This window comes from Gallus gallus, chromosome 1 (assembly GCF_016699485.2).
Source record: "Gallus gallus isolate bGalGal1 chromosome 1, bGalGal1.mat.broiler.GRCg7b, whole genome shotgun sequence".
NCBI lineage: Eukaryota > Metazoa > Chordata > Aves > Galliformes > Phasianidae > Gallus > Gallus gallus.
Window position 1 is genome coordinate 166,700,236 of NC_052532.1, and position 16,979 is coordinate 166,717,214.

General features: G+C 40.5%; 1 protein-coding gene across 20 annotated transcripts in view; it reads right to left on the minus strand.

The window, feature by feature from the left end:
- ENOX1 (ecto-NOX disulfide-thiol exchanger 1) overlaps positions 1–16,979 on the minus strand; it is a 366,488-nt gene that overhangs the window by 29,198 nt on the left and 320,311 nt on the right. For all 20 annotated transcript variants that reach the window (XM_040657725.2, XM_046898713.1, XM_040657671.2 and 17 more), the window contains one exon: positions 15,025–15,209. In XM_040657725.2, coding sequence (XP_040513659.1) covers positions 15,025–15,209 — 185 coding nt within the window. The remainder of the gene's footprint in view (positions 1–15,024; positions 15,210–16,979) is intronic.

The window sequence follows — 16,979 nt, forward strand, 5'->3', positions numbered from 1 at the left end:
GAATAAAGGGAAATGGCTTCAAGCTTAAAGAGGGTAGATTTAAGTTGGATATAAGGAAAAAGTCTTTTACAGTGAGGGTGCTGAGGCACTGGAACAGGTTGCCAAGAGATGGAGTTCATGCCCCATCCCTGGAGACTTTCAAGATGAGGCTGCATCAGGCCCTGGGCAACCTGATCTAGCTGTTCATGTCCCTGTTCACTGCAGGGGAGTTGGACTAGATGACCTGTAAAGGTCCCTTCCAACTCTAAGGATTCTATGATTCTATGATCCTCACATGATACAGAAATGCATTTAGCTGATTATGTACCTGGAAAGGGAATTCCTTCTTTGCCTCTCCAGGCAACCAGCTGAAACCCTGAAATGTAAGATTTGATTAACAACATTTCCCAGTGCAGTGCTATAAGCATGAGGGAGTCCAGGGAGAACCACACAAGGGATCCTGTTTGCTCCACAGCCTCTGGAGGAAGTGAATAGGCTTGCCAATCCACGGTAGTGGTACCTTCCAGACCAAACCTTCCAGACCAAACTTCCATCTCAATTCAGATATTTTACTCCAGCTTCTGGGAGAAACCCTAGAGCTGTCCTTCTGAACAGTGTAAACTCCCACCTGGATAATATTGAGTCCTAAGTCCATATTTGCCACTGGAAAGCCCATTCGCTTATAGGCTGAACTTGTTATACTTTCACCAGAAACACTAAAATCACATTGCTTGTCCTAACTGCGGTGGTTCTTCCACAGTCAAGTCTTATATATCACAGACCAGGTTACAAACTACTGCTGTTTTATTTTCACATCTTCCACTGCTGTCTCCCATTGTGCTTTAGTCTAATTATATCCTTCTTCCTTTGATCCTGACTTTCTATTTTGTTTTTGAGGCAATTTCCAAAGAGCTGGCCTAGCATGGGAGGAACAGGAGTGGCAGACACACTCAGCACAAGGACAGATACTCCCCACTCAGCAGCATTGCACTTGGTTTCAGGCCAGCTAGGAACAGGAATCCCAGGAAACATCCAATGTTCTTGCTTTGGACAGGTTTTCATGGGTTTGCAGCTCATACTGCAAGCACTTGACATGAAATAAAACTTTCCAGGAGTCTTAACAGTTAAACTGTCAATGACTGTAGGCTTCCTGTGTGTCCCTCGGCTCAAGACAGTAAACGGTTCCCATTTCATGGAGATGGAAAACAGAACATCTGTAGCTAGTGTACCACATTCCCAGTCACATGTGAGGTTTTTCATTCACAGAACTGGGATCTTCCCATCCAGCCCCAAGAGACACCAGAACTGTTTAAACCTTGTAACCATTCCCTGGGGACTTAACCTTTTTTCTTTTTCTCTTCCTCACATTTATCTCTAAAAGCTGCAGAATCTGCTCATTTTACATGGGTCAGTTTCAGAGCTTTTTTTTCCCAAGTGGTCGATGCCACCAACAAGTAAAAGGAATTATAACTGCCACACAACGTTTTTCCCTTCTAGTCTTAATTTAGGAAATGATGAAATAGCTTTGACTGAAAAAAATATCAGACCAAGGCAGACGATCAGCTTGAAAATTTTCAGCACAAACACGTGATGTTTGGCAAAATTAGAAGCAAATGGAAAGAGGATGTTACACTGGCAGGAATGAGACAAGTTTCGTAACAGTGACTGCTGTCATGCCTGCATATAAACAGACAGACACTCCATAATGATTGCAATGAATGATGCCAAGATGATGGTATTTAATTATTCAGAATTATTTTTTTTTCCACATAAATGTGCTTATTAAAAATTGATCCTATAGAAATATGTTTTTGCCCTTCAGATTGCTTGCAAGTGCATACTGAGATCAATTGAAATAAAAAAAAGTTCTCCTTGATTTTGCTCTTCATGCTGTCTGATCTTGTTCCATCTACTTCACTGCCTCTTCCAGCTCGCCAACAGAGCGTCCTCCAGTGCCTACCCACCCACACATTTGCTACCCCACTTTCCACCTGTTGTGTCCTGCTGGCTTGCCTCAGAGCTTCTGCCAACACAGCTATCAAAATAACCCTTTCTTCAATCCTGCTTCACCTCTCTGGCCATTTCCTTAAGCCCTGATGTCATCAACTTGGTGGCACAGCCATGTCACTCAGTCAGCAAGTCCCTGGTTTCCTCAGGTAAAGGACTGACTTCTTGCCAAGCAGCCAGGAAATACCTGGCTCATTCATGTGTTGTCTTCCAAAGCAGTAGTCCTCAACACAGAGTGACAATTTGGGTTTCTGAGAGTCCGCTGTCCCACCCAATATGGAAGTGTTCAAGGCCAGGTTGCATGAGGCCCTGGGGAACCTAATCTACTGTGTGGCAATCCTGCCCACAGCAGGGGTTGTCTTTAAGGTAATTTCCAACCCAAGCCATGCTATGAGTCTATGATTATGCAAGGTTCTCTTCCCTGAGCCAAAGTCCTAGTGTCAGGAGGCAGAAAAGCACAACATCCAGAAGTATTATCCTTGATGTAGAACATATCCTCTCCTCTTCCTGGGAGGAGGAGGGGGTAGCTGCAGCCTTCTGTCAAAGGCAAAGGAAAGGCTACCAGCAGCAAGAGCAGATAACTCGCACAGAACCTGACACAAGGAAAACTTGATATAGGGACTGTTGATATGAGAAGATTTTTGAGGAAGGTTGAGGAATGTCCAGCATCATGCTGTAGAAAGATCTTTCCTGGGTAAAATAGTAAGAAGAAGGGGAGAACTCTGCTCCTGATATCAGCAGGGAAAGATGTCCAGGGCTAACTGATGAATGAAAGAAGTCTGGAAAACATCATGTGTTGCTGATGAAGTTTCAGAGAACCAGTTCTGAGTACCCCAGAGTGAGGCATCCCACACAGTCTAGAGCTTCACCAGCAGTGGTCTGGAAGCACAGCTGGTATATGTGCAAACAGTGCTTTTTGTCATTGTGGCTGTTTGAGTGTCCCTAAGAGATGAAGCCCTGAGGTCGGTACAGATCAGACAGGTACATATCACCTATGTCCCATCATTGGCATTGCCGGAGAGGAGACAGGAAAGGAGAGAGAATTAACGTAATGGTTGTCTCTCCAGATGCCAAGAAATGCATTTTAGGTAAAAAAAAATAATGCAAGGCAGCATGCCTGTTTCCTGGAAGTTCTGGAGCTGCTTCGGAAAATATAGCTCTTCAGTGTGAAGCTTGCTTCATTCATGAGGAACAAAATCCTCCTTGTACATATGTGAGTAGCTGATTTCTTTATATGAGAGGGAAGTGTGTGTGTGCATTATTTTTTTAATATATCTTTTTCCACACGTTCCCACCTCCAGTGCTGAATCTCTGTCAGCAGCAGTTCAGTGCTGCCCATGTGGTGTAGATCTTGAAAGCTCAGACAGAAAATTACCATCTTAAACCAATCTTCACAGCTTCTGAAACATTAAATATAGATGGCATTATTGAAGCCAGCTGAATTACTCAGACTATGTACAATGTGGTGCCAGCGTGGCCAAGAATGCTAACAACCGAACAACACACAGTGCCTTGAAATATACGAGAAGTCCTAAAGGGAAAGTAATAGCTTGCTGTTGTGTATCATGAAACATGCCTTCTTTTTCCTCTTCACCTCCCAGCCCACATTTCTTCCTTTCTCCCCAGAAGGCAGTGTTACTTATGTGCATTTAAATATAAATTATGGACATATCTAGAAAGGTAGGCATACACACAGCCTAGCAAGACAAAGGCTCTCAGAAGGAAAGCATGGTTGCCAGAACGAAACCATCAATGCTAAGAAAAGGGAGGCAGATCAGAAGAGACCACAAAGCCTGAGGCAGTACTTAGGATACTAGAAGGCTGACAGAATAATGAAAAAGGAAAACTAGTGTTTGCCACAAGTTTAGCAGTTACACCGCTGAATGGTCCTATTTTTGCTATTTCTTTTTCCTTTTTTTTTTGTTCTCCACAGTTGCCTGAAAAGAAATATGAGCAGGGAGAAAAGGAAGTGAAGAAGTTAAGACAGAAGGGTTTCTCTAAGGTAGGAGTATTGCCTTTGATCACAGGGAAAAGGCAGTTTCAGTGAACCCAGCCCATTTGGCCACAAGTGGACTCATCCACCCCTTTCTGGAGTAGCTGCAGAGTGACCATAGAATCATAGAATCACAAAGGTTGGAAAAAACCAACAGGATCATCCAGTCCAACCATTCACCCATCACCAATGGTTCTCACTAAACCATGTCCCTCAACACAACATCCAAACGCTCCTTGAACACCTCCAGGGTCGGTGACTCCACCACCTCCCTGGGCAGCCCATTCCAGTGCCTGACCACCCTTTCAGAGAAGTAATATTTCCTAATGTCCAGCCTGAAAAGATCTGTGGCAAACTCCTTTAAAATGAGAATATCAGCCAAGGAGGGATGATGTTACTTATTTTAACTGTGCTAACTCAGTTGAATAGATAGCTTTGACACCTAGTGAGCACAGGCAACTGAACTCTATGTGTTATCTGTATGATATTAGGGGGCAAAATATTATTTTCCACTTACAACAAATGAAGAATTTATTTACTCTCCTGTACATGAAAAGTGGGGAGCTCTGGTTCACTAGGTGCCTAAAATGAAAGCAAAAGTCATTTGCCTCAGAAAGGCAGTGTGAATTCTACCCAAGGTTACCTTTTTCAGTCCTGAAGACACTAAGGCTTGTACCCTAAAAAATAACCAAAACAAAGCAAGTTGCAACCTGAACAAAAGTGCAGACATTTCCCCTACGGTACACTAGAACTGGAGACCTAAAAGGTATGAAATCATAGGTGCCAAAAGGACTGCAGAGATAACTTAAAGTACTTACACTTACACTTACACTTACTTACACTGCCCATTTCTGAGGCTTTATTCTTTTTCTTCCCAAAGCAAGCTTTATGCTGTCATTTCCAACTTTATTTTATAGAAAGAAAGAAGAGTTGGCCAGATGGAAAAGGACAAAAATCAGCAAGGAAAAAAAAAAAAAGTATTTCAAAAGTCTTGCAGGCTGTTCACAAATAAAGAGGGGAATGATGATAAATATTTCTTGGCAGAATCCTCCTTAAGTGGAAGGAAAAGAAATAATGAATCAAAATGAAATCTCAGGCACACAATCAGTTGCAAAATAAAAATACATATCGCTCTGCCAGTGGACAGGATGGAAGGGTGTTTGTGTCTATTTCTAAGATAGACAAGATTTCATATCACAAATGGCCAGCACATGGCAGGCTTGAATAATGAGAAAGTGACTTCCCAGCTGAGCAAATACGCATTAGTAACAAGACGCTGATGAGGCCAGACAAATCACCAAGGAAACGGGGGAATGTGAAAGACAAGTCAAAGAAGCTTTAGAAATGAGCCCTCGAGGAAGTTAGCCATGTTACAGCAATAAGGGTGACATACGTGCCATACTGATGCATGACAAGGCATTATTAAAATAAAGACTATGATTGTGGATATTTTTTTAAGGGAGAAAAGGGTAACACAGTGTAATAGAGCAATGCTTCTCATCATTCCCATCTCTCAGGGACTGTCAATATCATAGTAATTACAGGGATATGATTGTTTGGATGGCTCATGATCATGGCAATGGTAAGAAGCCCAATCCTGACCTTCCTGCCCTGAGCTGGTGAAAGCTCCATGGGGTCAGCAGCCCAGCTCCAGCTTGTTTAGGGAATTTACCTGCAAAGTGAGCTTTCCTGCTTCTGACCAGAGGAAAAGAACATCCTGAGCATGTTAACTCTGTGGGTTAACCACCTTGTGAAGTCTGGGAAGCAAGGCACACACTTGAAGAGCGTGTGTGTATCATGGTAATAATGAAGAACATTGTCCTGCCACTTCCTTGCAGATATGTTTGTCATGCTCCCTTCCTTTGCTATTAGATTGACCACAGAGGTCCTATAGCTTCACAGCACCAAGCACAGGAGTAGGCAGGACTGAAATATGTGAGAAAGTGAGAAAAGTGAGAAAACAGACATATGGAATTGTAACTGCATGAAGGGATGTTACACAGAAGATGGAGTCAGGCTCTTCTCAGGTAAGGATTGAGAGCTAATAGACATAACAAGTAACACTTCTATTACATCTCACATTTCGGCCAGCCAGTCACTGGAACAAGAATTCAGAGAAGCTGTGGACTCTCCATCCTTGGAGGAACTGTGAAAACAGCCAGACTAGGCCCCTGGCAAAGCAACTCCAGAGCTGATTCTGCTTTGAGCATGTGATCTCCAGAGGTTCCTTATTACTTACATTATTGTATGATTCTAAAGAATACATAATAGATATCAGATAATTAGATCTCCATTTCTTTTGTTTCCATGATGCAGAGTAATTCAGCCATGCCAACTACAAGAGGCTGTGTCTGGGACTGCGGATCACATGGAAGGAAAATGTGGATGGTGCAAAGAATAGCTGAACAGACAATCTACAGCTTTGTTTGTCAAGCAGTTTTTAAGAGTTTCTCTTACTCCGGTCAAGAAAGACAAATAATCTCTTAAGTCTGCTATGAACTGTTACATCAAATGAAAAGACTGAAGTCCTTAGGGACCTTACAGGACCAACCTTTCTACCAGAAGTGAAATCCTCCCAGTTTACAGATACTTTGTGCTAGCAGCAGATATCCCTCTGTAGGATTTGCCTCTTATAGCAGATTGCACAAGGTCTTTATTTTCATGATGCACTATGGAGGGGAGAAGTTTGGTCAAAGCCAATTGCACCTCAACAATAAAGCCCCCTCCTACCTTTGCTAAACAAGGTCACTGACATGTTATATAGCCCTTGGCTTTTGCTAGCAATGGATGTATGAGCAGATGGCCTTAGAGTTTGTTCCCATCCTGATCAAAGGAAGAGGGCTGATCCCAGGCGAGTGTCAGGTTCCCTCTGCCCTCGTATTTGTTCTACAAGGCAAACAGCTGGCACCTGGCATGATGCACAGTCAAAAGAAGACATGATCATCCATTCAAAGCAACCTCTTCTTCATCTTTCCAACCTGTACCTGTCCATTGTGGATACCTCTTCACCAGGCAATGACACTTGAACTGTACGACCATATCTGTTCTTTCATGGGACTGCAAATGAGCATGATACAGCATGCTCTTTCCTAGCAGATCAAATTAGATCTTTTTAATTTTTCATTTTCCTATTCAAGAAAAAATATTCATTCTAAAGGAGAACAAAAAGACATGACACAGTTTAACTAGAAGGACAAATAACATTGAGGAAAAGAATCAATTTACTCAGTGTTATTGCCACTTAAACATAGTTCCTTGCAGTGGAAGCAGAGTTCCTTGTAATGAAGGCATCAAATGCTTTTGGAAACTCTGTAATCAGGAAGCTGATGCTAGTATTTAGGATCTTTTAAATAATTCACATAAGATTGCTAGGCTGTACAACTTACGAGACCTGTACTTCATTGCCACTAGACTACACTAGTGTGCTAATGAAGATACTAGTTGACTTCTTTCATACTTTCAATCAAACGTGCACCAGAGTATTTCTCTCCAAAGCGTTAATTCTTCCTGTCAATCTCACTTCAGCTTTACCATTGGTAGCAGGCAAAAACATGCTACTCTCTATCATTTCACCACCATAACAGCAATCAAGAATGTGGTGCTTAGAGAATCTGTGGTTCCTTGTTTACACTTCCTCTGAAACTGCTGAAGTAGTGCTCACAGAAATGGGAAATAAAACACTAGTTTTAGTATGGAAAGGTTGTTAAAAACAGAGGACAAATCTTTTGGCTTGTCTGAGATATGGGAAACAATTACTACTTAATTGCCAGCTGCTCTTTTATTTATTTGTTTTTAATATAATTGGAAAGAGTAAGTATTTGCTGGAAGTTTGGACATGCACAGTTTTGTACAGAGCCCAGAAAAGCACAAGGGAGTAAAAAGAATACTTATGGAAACAATTCTCCCCATCCTGGAAACAGACATATTTCTTACCAGATTCCAAACATCATCAACAGAGCAGGAAAAAAAGAGACTGGCCTGGAAGAGAACATTAGGTCCAGTTCCTTGCTCTTATCTTGTATCCATTCCCCATGAATTTATAAATAATGATCAATATTGCAATTATTACCCTAGTGCTGCTTTTCTAGGAAAACAGGAAGATCTAATTAGCATTCATACTTAGTAGAGTAATAAAAACATTTCCAACTTAATTATTCTGGTCTATTTATTCAGCAGGTAAAAAGCAAATACAAGGGGTAATGTTTTTTATCTTTTTTATTTACTCTTCTCTTTAGTACTGCATTTGGTAAAAAATCAGGTTACGGTTGTGTATAAGTACACTGGCTGGATTATGTGCTGAATAGATATTTGGTGTGCAAAAGGTAGGCGGATATAAAAGACTACAAAGCTTCCCTGCCTTTAGGGTATATTAATACATATATCCATAAAATGCTCCATCTATTCGACAATGATGTTAATCTCAGCACTAAACTGATACTAAAACCTGTATATTTAAGAGTAAATGGTAGTTATAATGATCATGGCACTGACATGGCACCGGATTCAGCAGTTTTCAGCCAACAACAAATGTACCTGTGACAAAGTTTCGAAGTGAGAGAAAGGAATGGCTGTGGCAGTTAACAACCAAACATCTGTGAAAAATCTGAGAGCTGCAGACCTAAATGCCAGCTGAGGCTTACAGAAATTTCATAGATAGTGGAAAAGTGATCAAAGTCTCTCATGATGCCCCATCCTACTTACTACCATATCTTCTTGGACAGAAATGTGCGTTTTCTCCTGTTCTTACTGAAGGAGAGTGGACCATGGAAAGTGTAGATTCTTCCACTAACTGTGTGAGAAGAAACTTCTTTTCAGACAAAATAGGCTAGGAAGGACCTAAGAAGTGTTCTTTAATGGGAAAAAAAGTCTTCCAGTTAAGTGAGGAAATCTGAAAATGGATAACTCTGCTCCAGTGGCCGATAATGGCAGAAGACCAACTCATTTCAATGTCAGCATGGTGAGGCCAACACTTTCCACATTTGGCTTTTCTATTTATATTTTATATATACTGTCTTGCTTAAAAAGTTGACAGAGGCAGGACCATTGTGCCATCTTGATTAGGGACCAAATCCAGTTCACAGTGGCTGTGTGTATCATAGAATCATAGAATCACAAGGTTGGAAATGACTTGCAAGATCATCTAGTCCAACCGCCTTCCCATTCTCATTGGTACCACAAGCTACTAAACCATATCTCATAGCTTCTCATCCAGATGCCTCTTGAACACTGCCAGGGCTGGCAACTCCACCACCTCCCTGGGCAGGTCATACCAGTACCTGACCACTCTCTGAGAGAAAAAGTTTCTCCTAACATCTAACCTAAACATCCTCTGGTACAACTTGTGGCCATTTCCTCGGGTCCTGTTATTTGCCTGGGAGAAGAGACCAAACCCTTCCTCATCACAACCTCCCTTCAGGAAGTTGTAAAGTGCAATGAGGTCTCCCCTGAGCCTCCTCTTCTCCAGACTGAACACTCCCAGCTCCTTCAGCCGCTCCTCATAAGACTTGTGCTCCAGGCCCCTCACCAGTTTTGTTGCCCTTCTCTGGACACGTTCCAGGGCCTCAATGTCTTTCTTGTAGTGAAGGGCCCAAAACTGAACACAGTACTCGCTGTGTATCCCACAGTCCTTGTCCCCAAGGGAGCAGTGAATGGAAGACGGGATCTGCAATGATCTCCGGCAGCAGTTCTCACCCTCCTGACCACAGCTGCGAGGCACATCACAGAGTGAAATGTTCTTCCCTGGATGAACACTGAAAGCCTGAAATGACTTCTAGTCATCTGGCATTTATCAAGAGCCCTTTAAGATCAGACGAGTAATTTTCAGATGCATGTGCTATTTATTTTACACGCTAAATGACTGGTAAACTGCAAGAGCTAGTTCTCAGTAGGAAATGTCATGAGTAATGTGGCGTCGCAGAAAGGCTCTGTGTTGCATATTGAACAACAAGGCCAGGGACGTATTGAATAGGTGATAATTAACTGTGCACTCCCTGTCTGCAGCACTGAGCAGGGAAGGGTCCCTGAGGCGCAGAGAGCAAAATACAGAGTCTGTAGTTCTGGCAGTTCCTGCCTTCTGAACACTCAGGTTTGGAATCTGTATTGCTGTTCAAGTTAATTTGATACTGTTTGGGGAGAAAAAAAAATAAAGAAAGAAGACGAGACAAAAGAGGACTTTCATCATGCTGCATCAGAGTGGCACCCATGTGGGTCATTAACAGGGTCAGAATGTGTTCAGCCTCCTGCTGAGACATCCAGAGCTCACAGTCGATGGCAGTGGCAGCAATGCCTTAGCCTTCATGTCAGCCCTATGCTTACCACCCACGACTATTCCTATTGTTCTTGCTTTTCACCTCGAGCAGTGATTTTAAGCGAGGCACCCCCGCACATCCCCCGCTAATGCAATAACCCTGTGGCTAGATTTTAATGCATCACCACCAACGAAGGGGAGCCTGTGCTGTCACAGTATGTTAGGAGTGTGAACCTGAGCCCAGATAATGAAAAAGGCCCCTTGGGGAACCTGGGCAATGAGGTGCCTCTTACATGTCCCAGGCACACCTCAGCATGTGCACCAGAAGAATTGTAGGATACATTTCCTGGAGAAAACATAGGTGTAAGCATGGTTTAAATGGGGATTTCTGGATCATGGCCTTGCTTACAGGAATTTACATCAGCCTCTACTGTATCATGCTCAAGGGACTGTGAGAGGAAAGAACATTAGTGTGGCATATTTACACGATGCAATGAAGCACCGTGCCAAATCACCAGCCTATTGGAAAATGGGCCAGATTACTATAGTTATGCAAACATAGCACCACACCTTGGCCAATGAAACCTGACCCACCAAAAGGTGGAACTAGCTAGTTCAAGCAAAGACCCATGCTAAAGGAATTAGCATATTTCCAGGACCTGAATGGTTCTCTGTAGACTTCGGACTACCTTGAGGTTTAAAACATTGCACTAGTGACTGCTCTATGGAGATGGTTCACGAACAGCCCTGGATGCCTAGTAAAGATGTAAAATTTATTTGGATATGTGCTGATGACTGACATCACATACATGGCACATTGAGATTTTTCAAAGGCTTTTCAGCTTCAGGTAGATTTTATAAAGGATGTGGAAAGCACATCATTGACTCAACAGTGATTCACTGTTAGATCCTGAGTCCTTGTTTCAAGGCATAAAGGTGACAAGTGCAGTTCCTCAAGAATATTCTTTGCTGGACAACAATCAAGAAAAACATTTTTTTTCACTTTGTTCTCGGAACAGTTGAAAGATTTTCATGAGAATTTTCTAAAAGAATTCTACTTGCTACTCCGTGTAGAATATGACAAACCAAATGGTTGAAATTTGGACAAGCTATATACATGCTGAAATACGAGTCTTACAGTGGCAAGTGTCAAGCAACACGACTCGGCGCTACTTTCTGCATTATCTGTAGTCATGTATCTGGTAAAACATTTCAGAAAAGGATACAAGATGTAAAAATTTCTTAAAAGTGTGCTGTGAAATATTGTAAAAAATAGTTAAAACTAAAACACCCCTCCTTGTGATCACAGACTGTATTACAGAATACCAAACTGCTGAAAAATGGGACCATTTGAAAAGTGATCTGTTTGGTATGTGTGTTCACATATAGAAATAAATTGAAGGCAGTGCTACCTATGCAGCAATGACAAGTTAATTCAATTTCCATCTCAAAATCAGGTAAAGTGTATCTCATTTGTTACCATGGATACAAGACATTATTTCCATTTGTTTGAGATCTCACAGTGGGTATGAAATTAAACTGTGACACAGTTTTATGGAGAAAGTTGACTCAAAACCCCATAAGTTCAATGCCATTAGTCCGAAGGATATTCTTTTTTAGACACAATAAATGGAGAGGTTGCTACTATTGACCAAAAGGTATATTTCATAAGCAAACTTCTATGTTATTTTGCTGACGCTACTTTGGAGCAGTAGCAGTAATAGAAGAGAAAATAAACATTCATTTCATCAGTCCTGCAAATGTGGGAAAACATCCTGAAAAATGGCCAGATGGTAGAATTACATTAAAAATACATTGAGGTGGTGCTATTTGCTATTGTTTGGCACCAAATGTTTAAAAAAAAAAAAAAAATTCTTGATTCTGAAAATGCATCCACTTTTTCTCAGATAAATCTGCTTTACAGACTGCAGCTCAAATCAATTAATCTCTAGTTCTCAAAGTAAGAAGAAAAAGGGGTTTATAGAAGAGTGGGAGAAATAGAGAGGAGACAGGAGAAATACTTTTTTTTAATGCTGACATATATGTAGGATTCGGGAATTCAGTGGCACTCAAGTTTACCTTGCCTGACATTAATTTTAATATATAGAAAAGGATAAAAGAGAATACAGGTCTTCTTGTTAAATTATTACCACTCAAGTTCTGGGTATATGTTTAATATTTCATAGAGAGACTGATTTCCATAGATGCTGAGCACCTGCTATACTGATGGATTTCAGCTAAGATTGTCATCCCTCAGCATTTACAAAGCCAAGCTGAGATAAAACAAAGTCTACCTAAATCAAAGGTTTAGTTCTAAATATTCATGGATGAACTGCACGAAAAGCACAAAGGTCATGAGATGTCATGACTACAGCTAATCATTGAAATCCAAAGCCATCATCCAGCTGCTTAATTGACCGATAATTTCCCACCAAATATTCTGAACTCCACCTCCTGTGCCTCTGTGTTGCTGCCCTCCTCAGCATATTGTCAGACTGGATTATCTGCAATGTCTTCTCCAGCTCCTTGGGCCATCTCTAATTATATCCCACTGAGAGTTGGTAGGTTCAACCCCCCTGGATGGCAAACAAGAAAAATTCAACCTCACAGCAAAACTGTCACGAACATAAAAACTCTCAGAGGAACAGTGACTACAGTGTCCATTGCTCAGCTGAACAGAAAGATAAGTAAGTCTCTCTCTGTTATTGGCTTGTGTTATTAACATTTTCTTGAAGTTATGATAGCAATCTATTTATATTCTCCAGTCTTGATTATCCTTCATTCAGACCGCAGGTAGGAAATGATAAAAAATGCAAAATGAGCATTAGAGCTCTAGTCTTTTGATTTAGTAGCATTTTGTGCTGATTTTTCACTAATTTTAATGGAGAATTAGCAGTAGGCTGAAATTTAGAACAATATTTATATATGCAGTTAAATTTAACAAAGACAGTGATATTTAAGTATCCGTTTACAGAAAGGAAAGATCATGAGCAGACCTTAAGCATATCTAGAGTACACAGGAACCTTAAGTATTTTTGATCACTGGCTTTATTCCTGAGTACAGGAAAGATTTTTTTCCTGAATGATCAATGATTTCTTTTTGTTTCGTTCCGAATTACTCTGCCATATGATAAATCACTCCGATTTAGTGAAACTCTGAGGACTTAGATGGGGCTTATGTTCATATAAACACATGTGTAGTACTTAAGCTCATCTTGTGCTCCATTATTTGGTGTTAAGCAGGATTTGTAGACTGGTTGGATTCGATAGGTTCTGTGATAGCAGTGCAATTCTTAATCCAGCGAGGCAGCTCATACATAAGTTAATATCTCCAGGCTGTGGAGTTTTGTCATATAAACCAGCTTAGTACAATCTGGAAGTGGGTACAACTTGTCCCCTTTTGGAATCTAATAACCATGAGTGATCGAGGAGGACATGTGTCACTTCAGGGCATTCATGAACAAGGCCAAATTAACCTCTGCAGTGACATAGCTGAGCAGCTCTATTCTAAATTGTAGCATCACAGATTGGTTTGTGTTGGAAAGGACCTTAAAACTCATCTGGTTCAAACACCTTGCTGTGGGCTGGGACATCTTCCACTGGATTAGGTTACTCAAAGCTCCATCCAACCTGGCCTTAAACTCTCCCAAGGATGGAGAATCCACAGCTTCTCTGGGGATCCTGTTCCAGTGCCTTACCACTCTCATAGTGAAGAATTTCTTCCTTATATTCAATGTAAACCTACTCTCTTTCAGTTTAAAACTAATTCCCCTTGTGCTAGTACTATATATGTATTTCTTTTGAGCCTCTCTTAAGTATTGAAAAACTAAAACAAAGTCAGCTCAGACCCTTCTCTTATCCAGACTGAACCAACACCAATTCTGTCAGCCTTTCTTCACTGGAGGGGTCTTCTTAGATGGGAAACCAAGCCAGTGTCATGGTGAGTCATTGCCCTTGCTCTCTGTTATATAGCAACCAAATGTATGTGCCTGGGGAGGAAAGAGGTAATACACATGCACGTTGAACAGAAAGTGCTTATGTATTAATGTACCTCTGAGAAAAAGCAGGAACGGGTTTGCACATGGTAGACAAGACCTGTCCTGCTCAGTATCAGGAGCACACTGTCAAATACAGGGTAATACATACAGAAACCCGAGCCTGTTTAAGGGACACGTGGCAGTTAATGGCTTACTGGTTATCAGCTTTGTTGCTGCACTGAAACTTTTAAAAAATTGCCTGAATAGGAACATTACATTCATGGATCAGAAAAAATAATAAAACCTTGGAAGATAATACCAGTGTTACTGTCCATTTGCAAATTTGCAGGAGGGCAATCTGGACAAACTGGAGATCTTTGAGATCCTTAAAGGAGAGTCAGCAGAAGACAAAGCTAAGAAGTGGAGATGCATCCAAAGATGCAAAACAAATGCAAATGAAGGTACCACTCTGCTAAGCTGAAAAAAACTTTCCTGAGCTGCTGTGCAGAATTAAGTCTAATTGGATTAAATGAGGAGAAAAGTAGAGGATGTACCAAAATAATTTGCTCCTAACTACAACATGCATAGGAAGCTTTCTTGAATGATCAATGGGTTTACAGTTTAGGGATTTTGAAAATGACTGCCCCTAAAAATGTCCCCAGTTTCTCCTCCTCTTCCCCCCATCTAAAATCAGCAAGATTTTAATTTTGAAAAGAAATCAAACTAGTAATCTGTGACTAATAGCCTTGCATACAGCACAGATCCTTGGTAGCATTTTCCTAAAAGAGAAGACCTGTTTTTTTTTTCTTCCATAGCAATACCTGCTGCATGCCTTGCATTGTCTGTTGTAGGAACTGCAGCTGCTGATCCTTTGTAAGGCTTTCTTCTGTTCGAAAGAGCTGTCCTTTCTCTTGCTTCAGAAGCTCCACTTCATTTCTATAAGCATCCAGTTGCCATCGAAGACTATCATTCTCTTCCTTAAGCGCGTATGCTTGGGCAGCTAGAGCTGAGAGAAAATGAAAATGAGAATAAATCAGTAAGTTGATTGTTTCCTTAGAAATAATGTGGAGAATATTGTCAGGGGAGATGACAATAGAGATGAAAGCCAGTGAGACATTTCAGAGCTGAGACAAGACCTAGCAGAGCTGAAAATGATTAGGCTCTGGGAAAGGCTGTCACTGGGAAGTTATTTCATGGGATGGAAGGAGCCATAAAGTGACCCTGGATAATTCAAATGCTACTTGCAATCTAGCTGCTAAATTTAGGCTTATATTTGGGGAAGAAACTGGCATCCAAAGGCAAAACACTTCCCAACTTTGCAACATTTTCCCAGTGATGTTATGGGATCTGATACAATCATTTAATAATTAAACTGGTGCAGTGCAGATCCAATCAGATCTGTGCTAAGGAGTTTAGACAATGTCAGGTTGTCTGGATTTAATCCCATGAGAGAAGAAACACAGAAATTCCTCTCCAATCTCCCTATGAACTGCTTCATAGCAATGGTTATGAGAATCCATTTAGACAGAAAAAAAGATGTAACAGAGTAAAATTATATAAAATGCAAATGCTCTGAAAAAGCGTTGGCACTACAAGAACATTACTACATTAAAGGCATTGAAAGACACTTAAGTCATTTCCTTAGGAAGCTCCATTTGGCCCCTTTTCAATTTAGAATGGCATTTTTATTATCATAACTGATAGCAGGTGTTTGTGAAGAAATCGATTAGTATGCAGGGATGGAAATTACATTTGCCAAATGACTTGCACAGTCTGCAATATAAGCTAAAATTTGTGTTGCAAAAGGCAGAGGGCTATAAAGCATGTAGCAGGAACATTATTTAAATAAATTATCTAAACATAAATATATATAGGGAAGTATGGCATTCATTGCTTTAGGTATGTGGTTTTCATCCTATAGGAGAACTCACCCCTGGCAGTATTTACATATTGGCAGTATGAGTGGTCATTTGGCATATCAAACTATCATACCACACTATTTTCCTTCTTGGAACCTGATAACACAACAACATTACAGGGCAGCTGTAATTAAAAAACAACAGTCTACCATAGCCAATTCTATCAACATTTGGTAACTGAAGCACGTAACTGATTTACATTCCTGATTAAATGATTTCAGGCTTGGTAGTACAGAATTCTTTCTTGCCCACCTACAATAGCAATATAGTTAAACTCCAAATTATCAGAAATTGTAAATTAACTCCATTTAATGTTAGGCCTCACTTGACTAGAGCAGCATTTAGATGTCACAGTATTTCATTACTAAAAGAAATGTTTTATCTTTGGTAGGATAAATGTATCTTTTTCTGAGATAATTTTTACTAATTTTAAAGTAATACACATGCTTTATCCAACATAAAGTAGAGTTAGCCAGTATTAAAATATAGGCATGGGTTGGTTATTGCACTTAATTTGGATATTCTACAGAGTATCTCTGGAAGATTTAGTAAAAGTTACAGAATTGTTACATCAAATTAAATTGTTCTGAAAAGCATGTAATCATCCTTCCGTGACAAAATATACCCTCAAGAAATTACAATTATGAGTCCAATGGGCAAATAAGAGGATGAAATCCTTTTTATTTTTTTATTTTTTGTTAAGAGCCAACAAGCTATGCTGAAAATAAAGAAGAGTCTGAGCAAATAAAAACCTCAGTCTAATAAAAACTTCAATCAAAATTTTACTCTTTCATTTATGTAACGAATTTGAACCAAATTACTTGAAAATACACCTCATCTTTGCAGTGTCCAGAGGT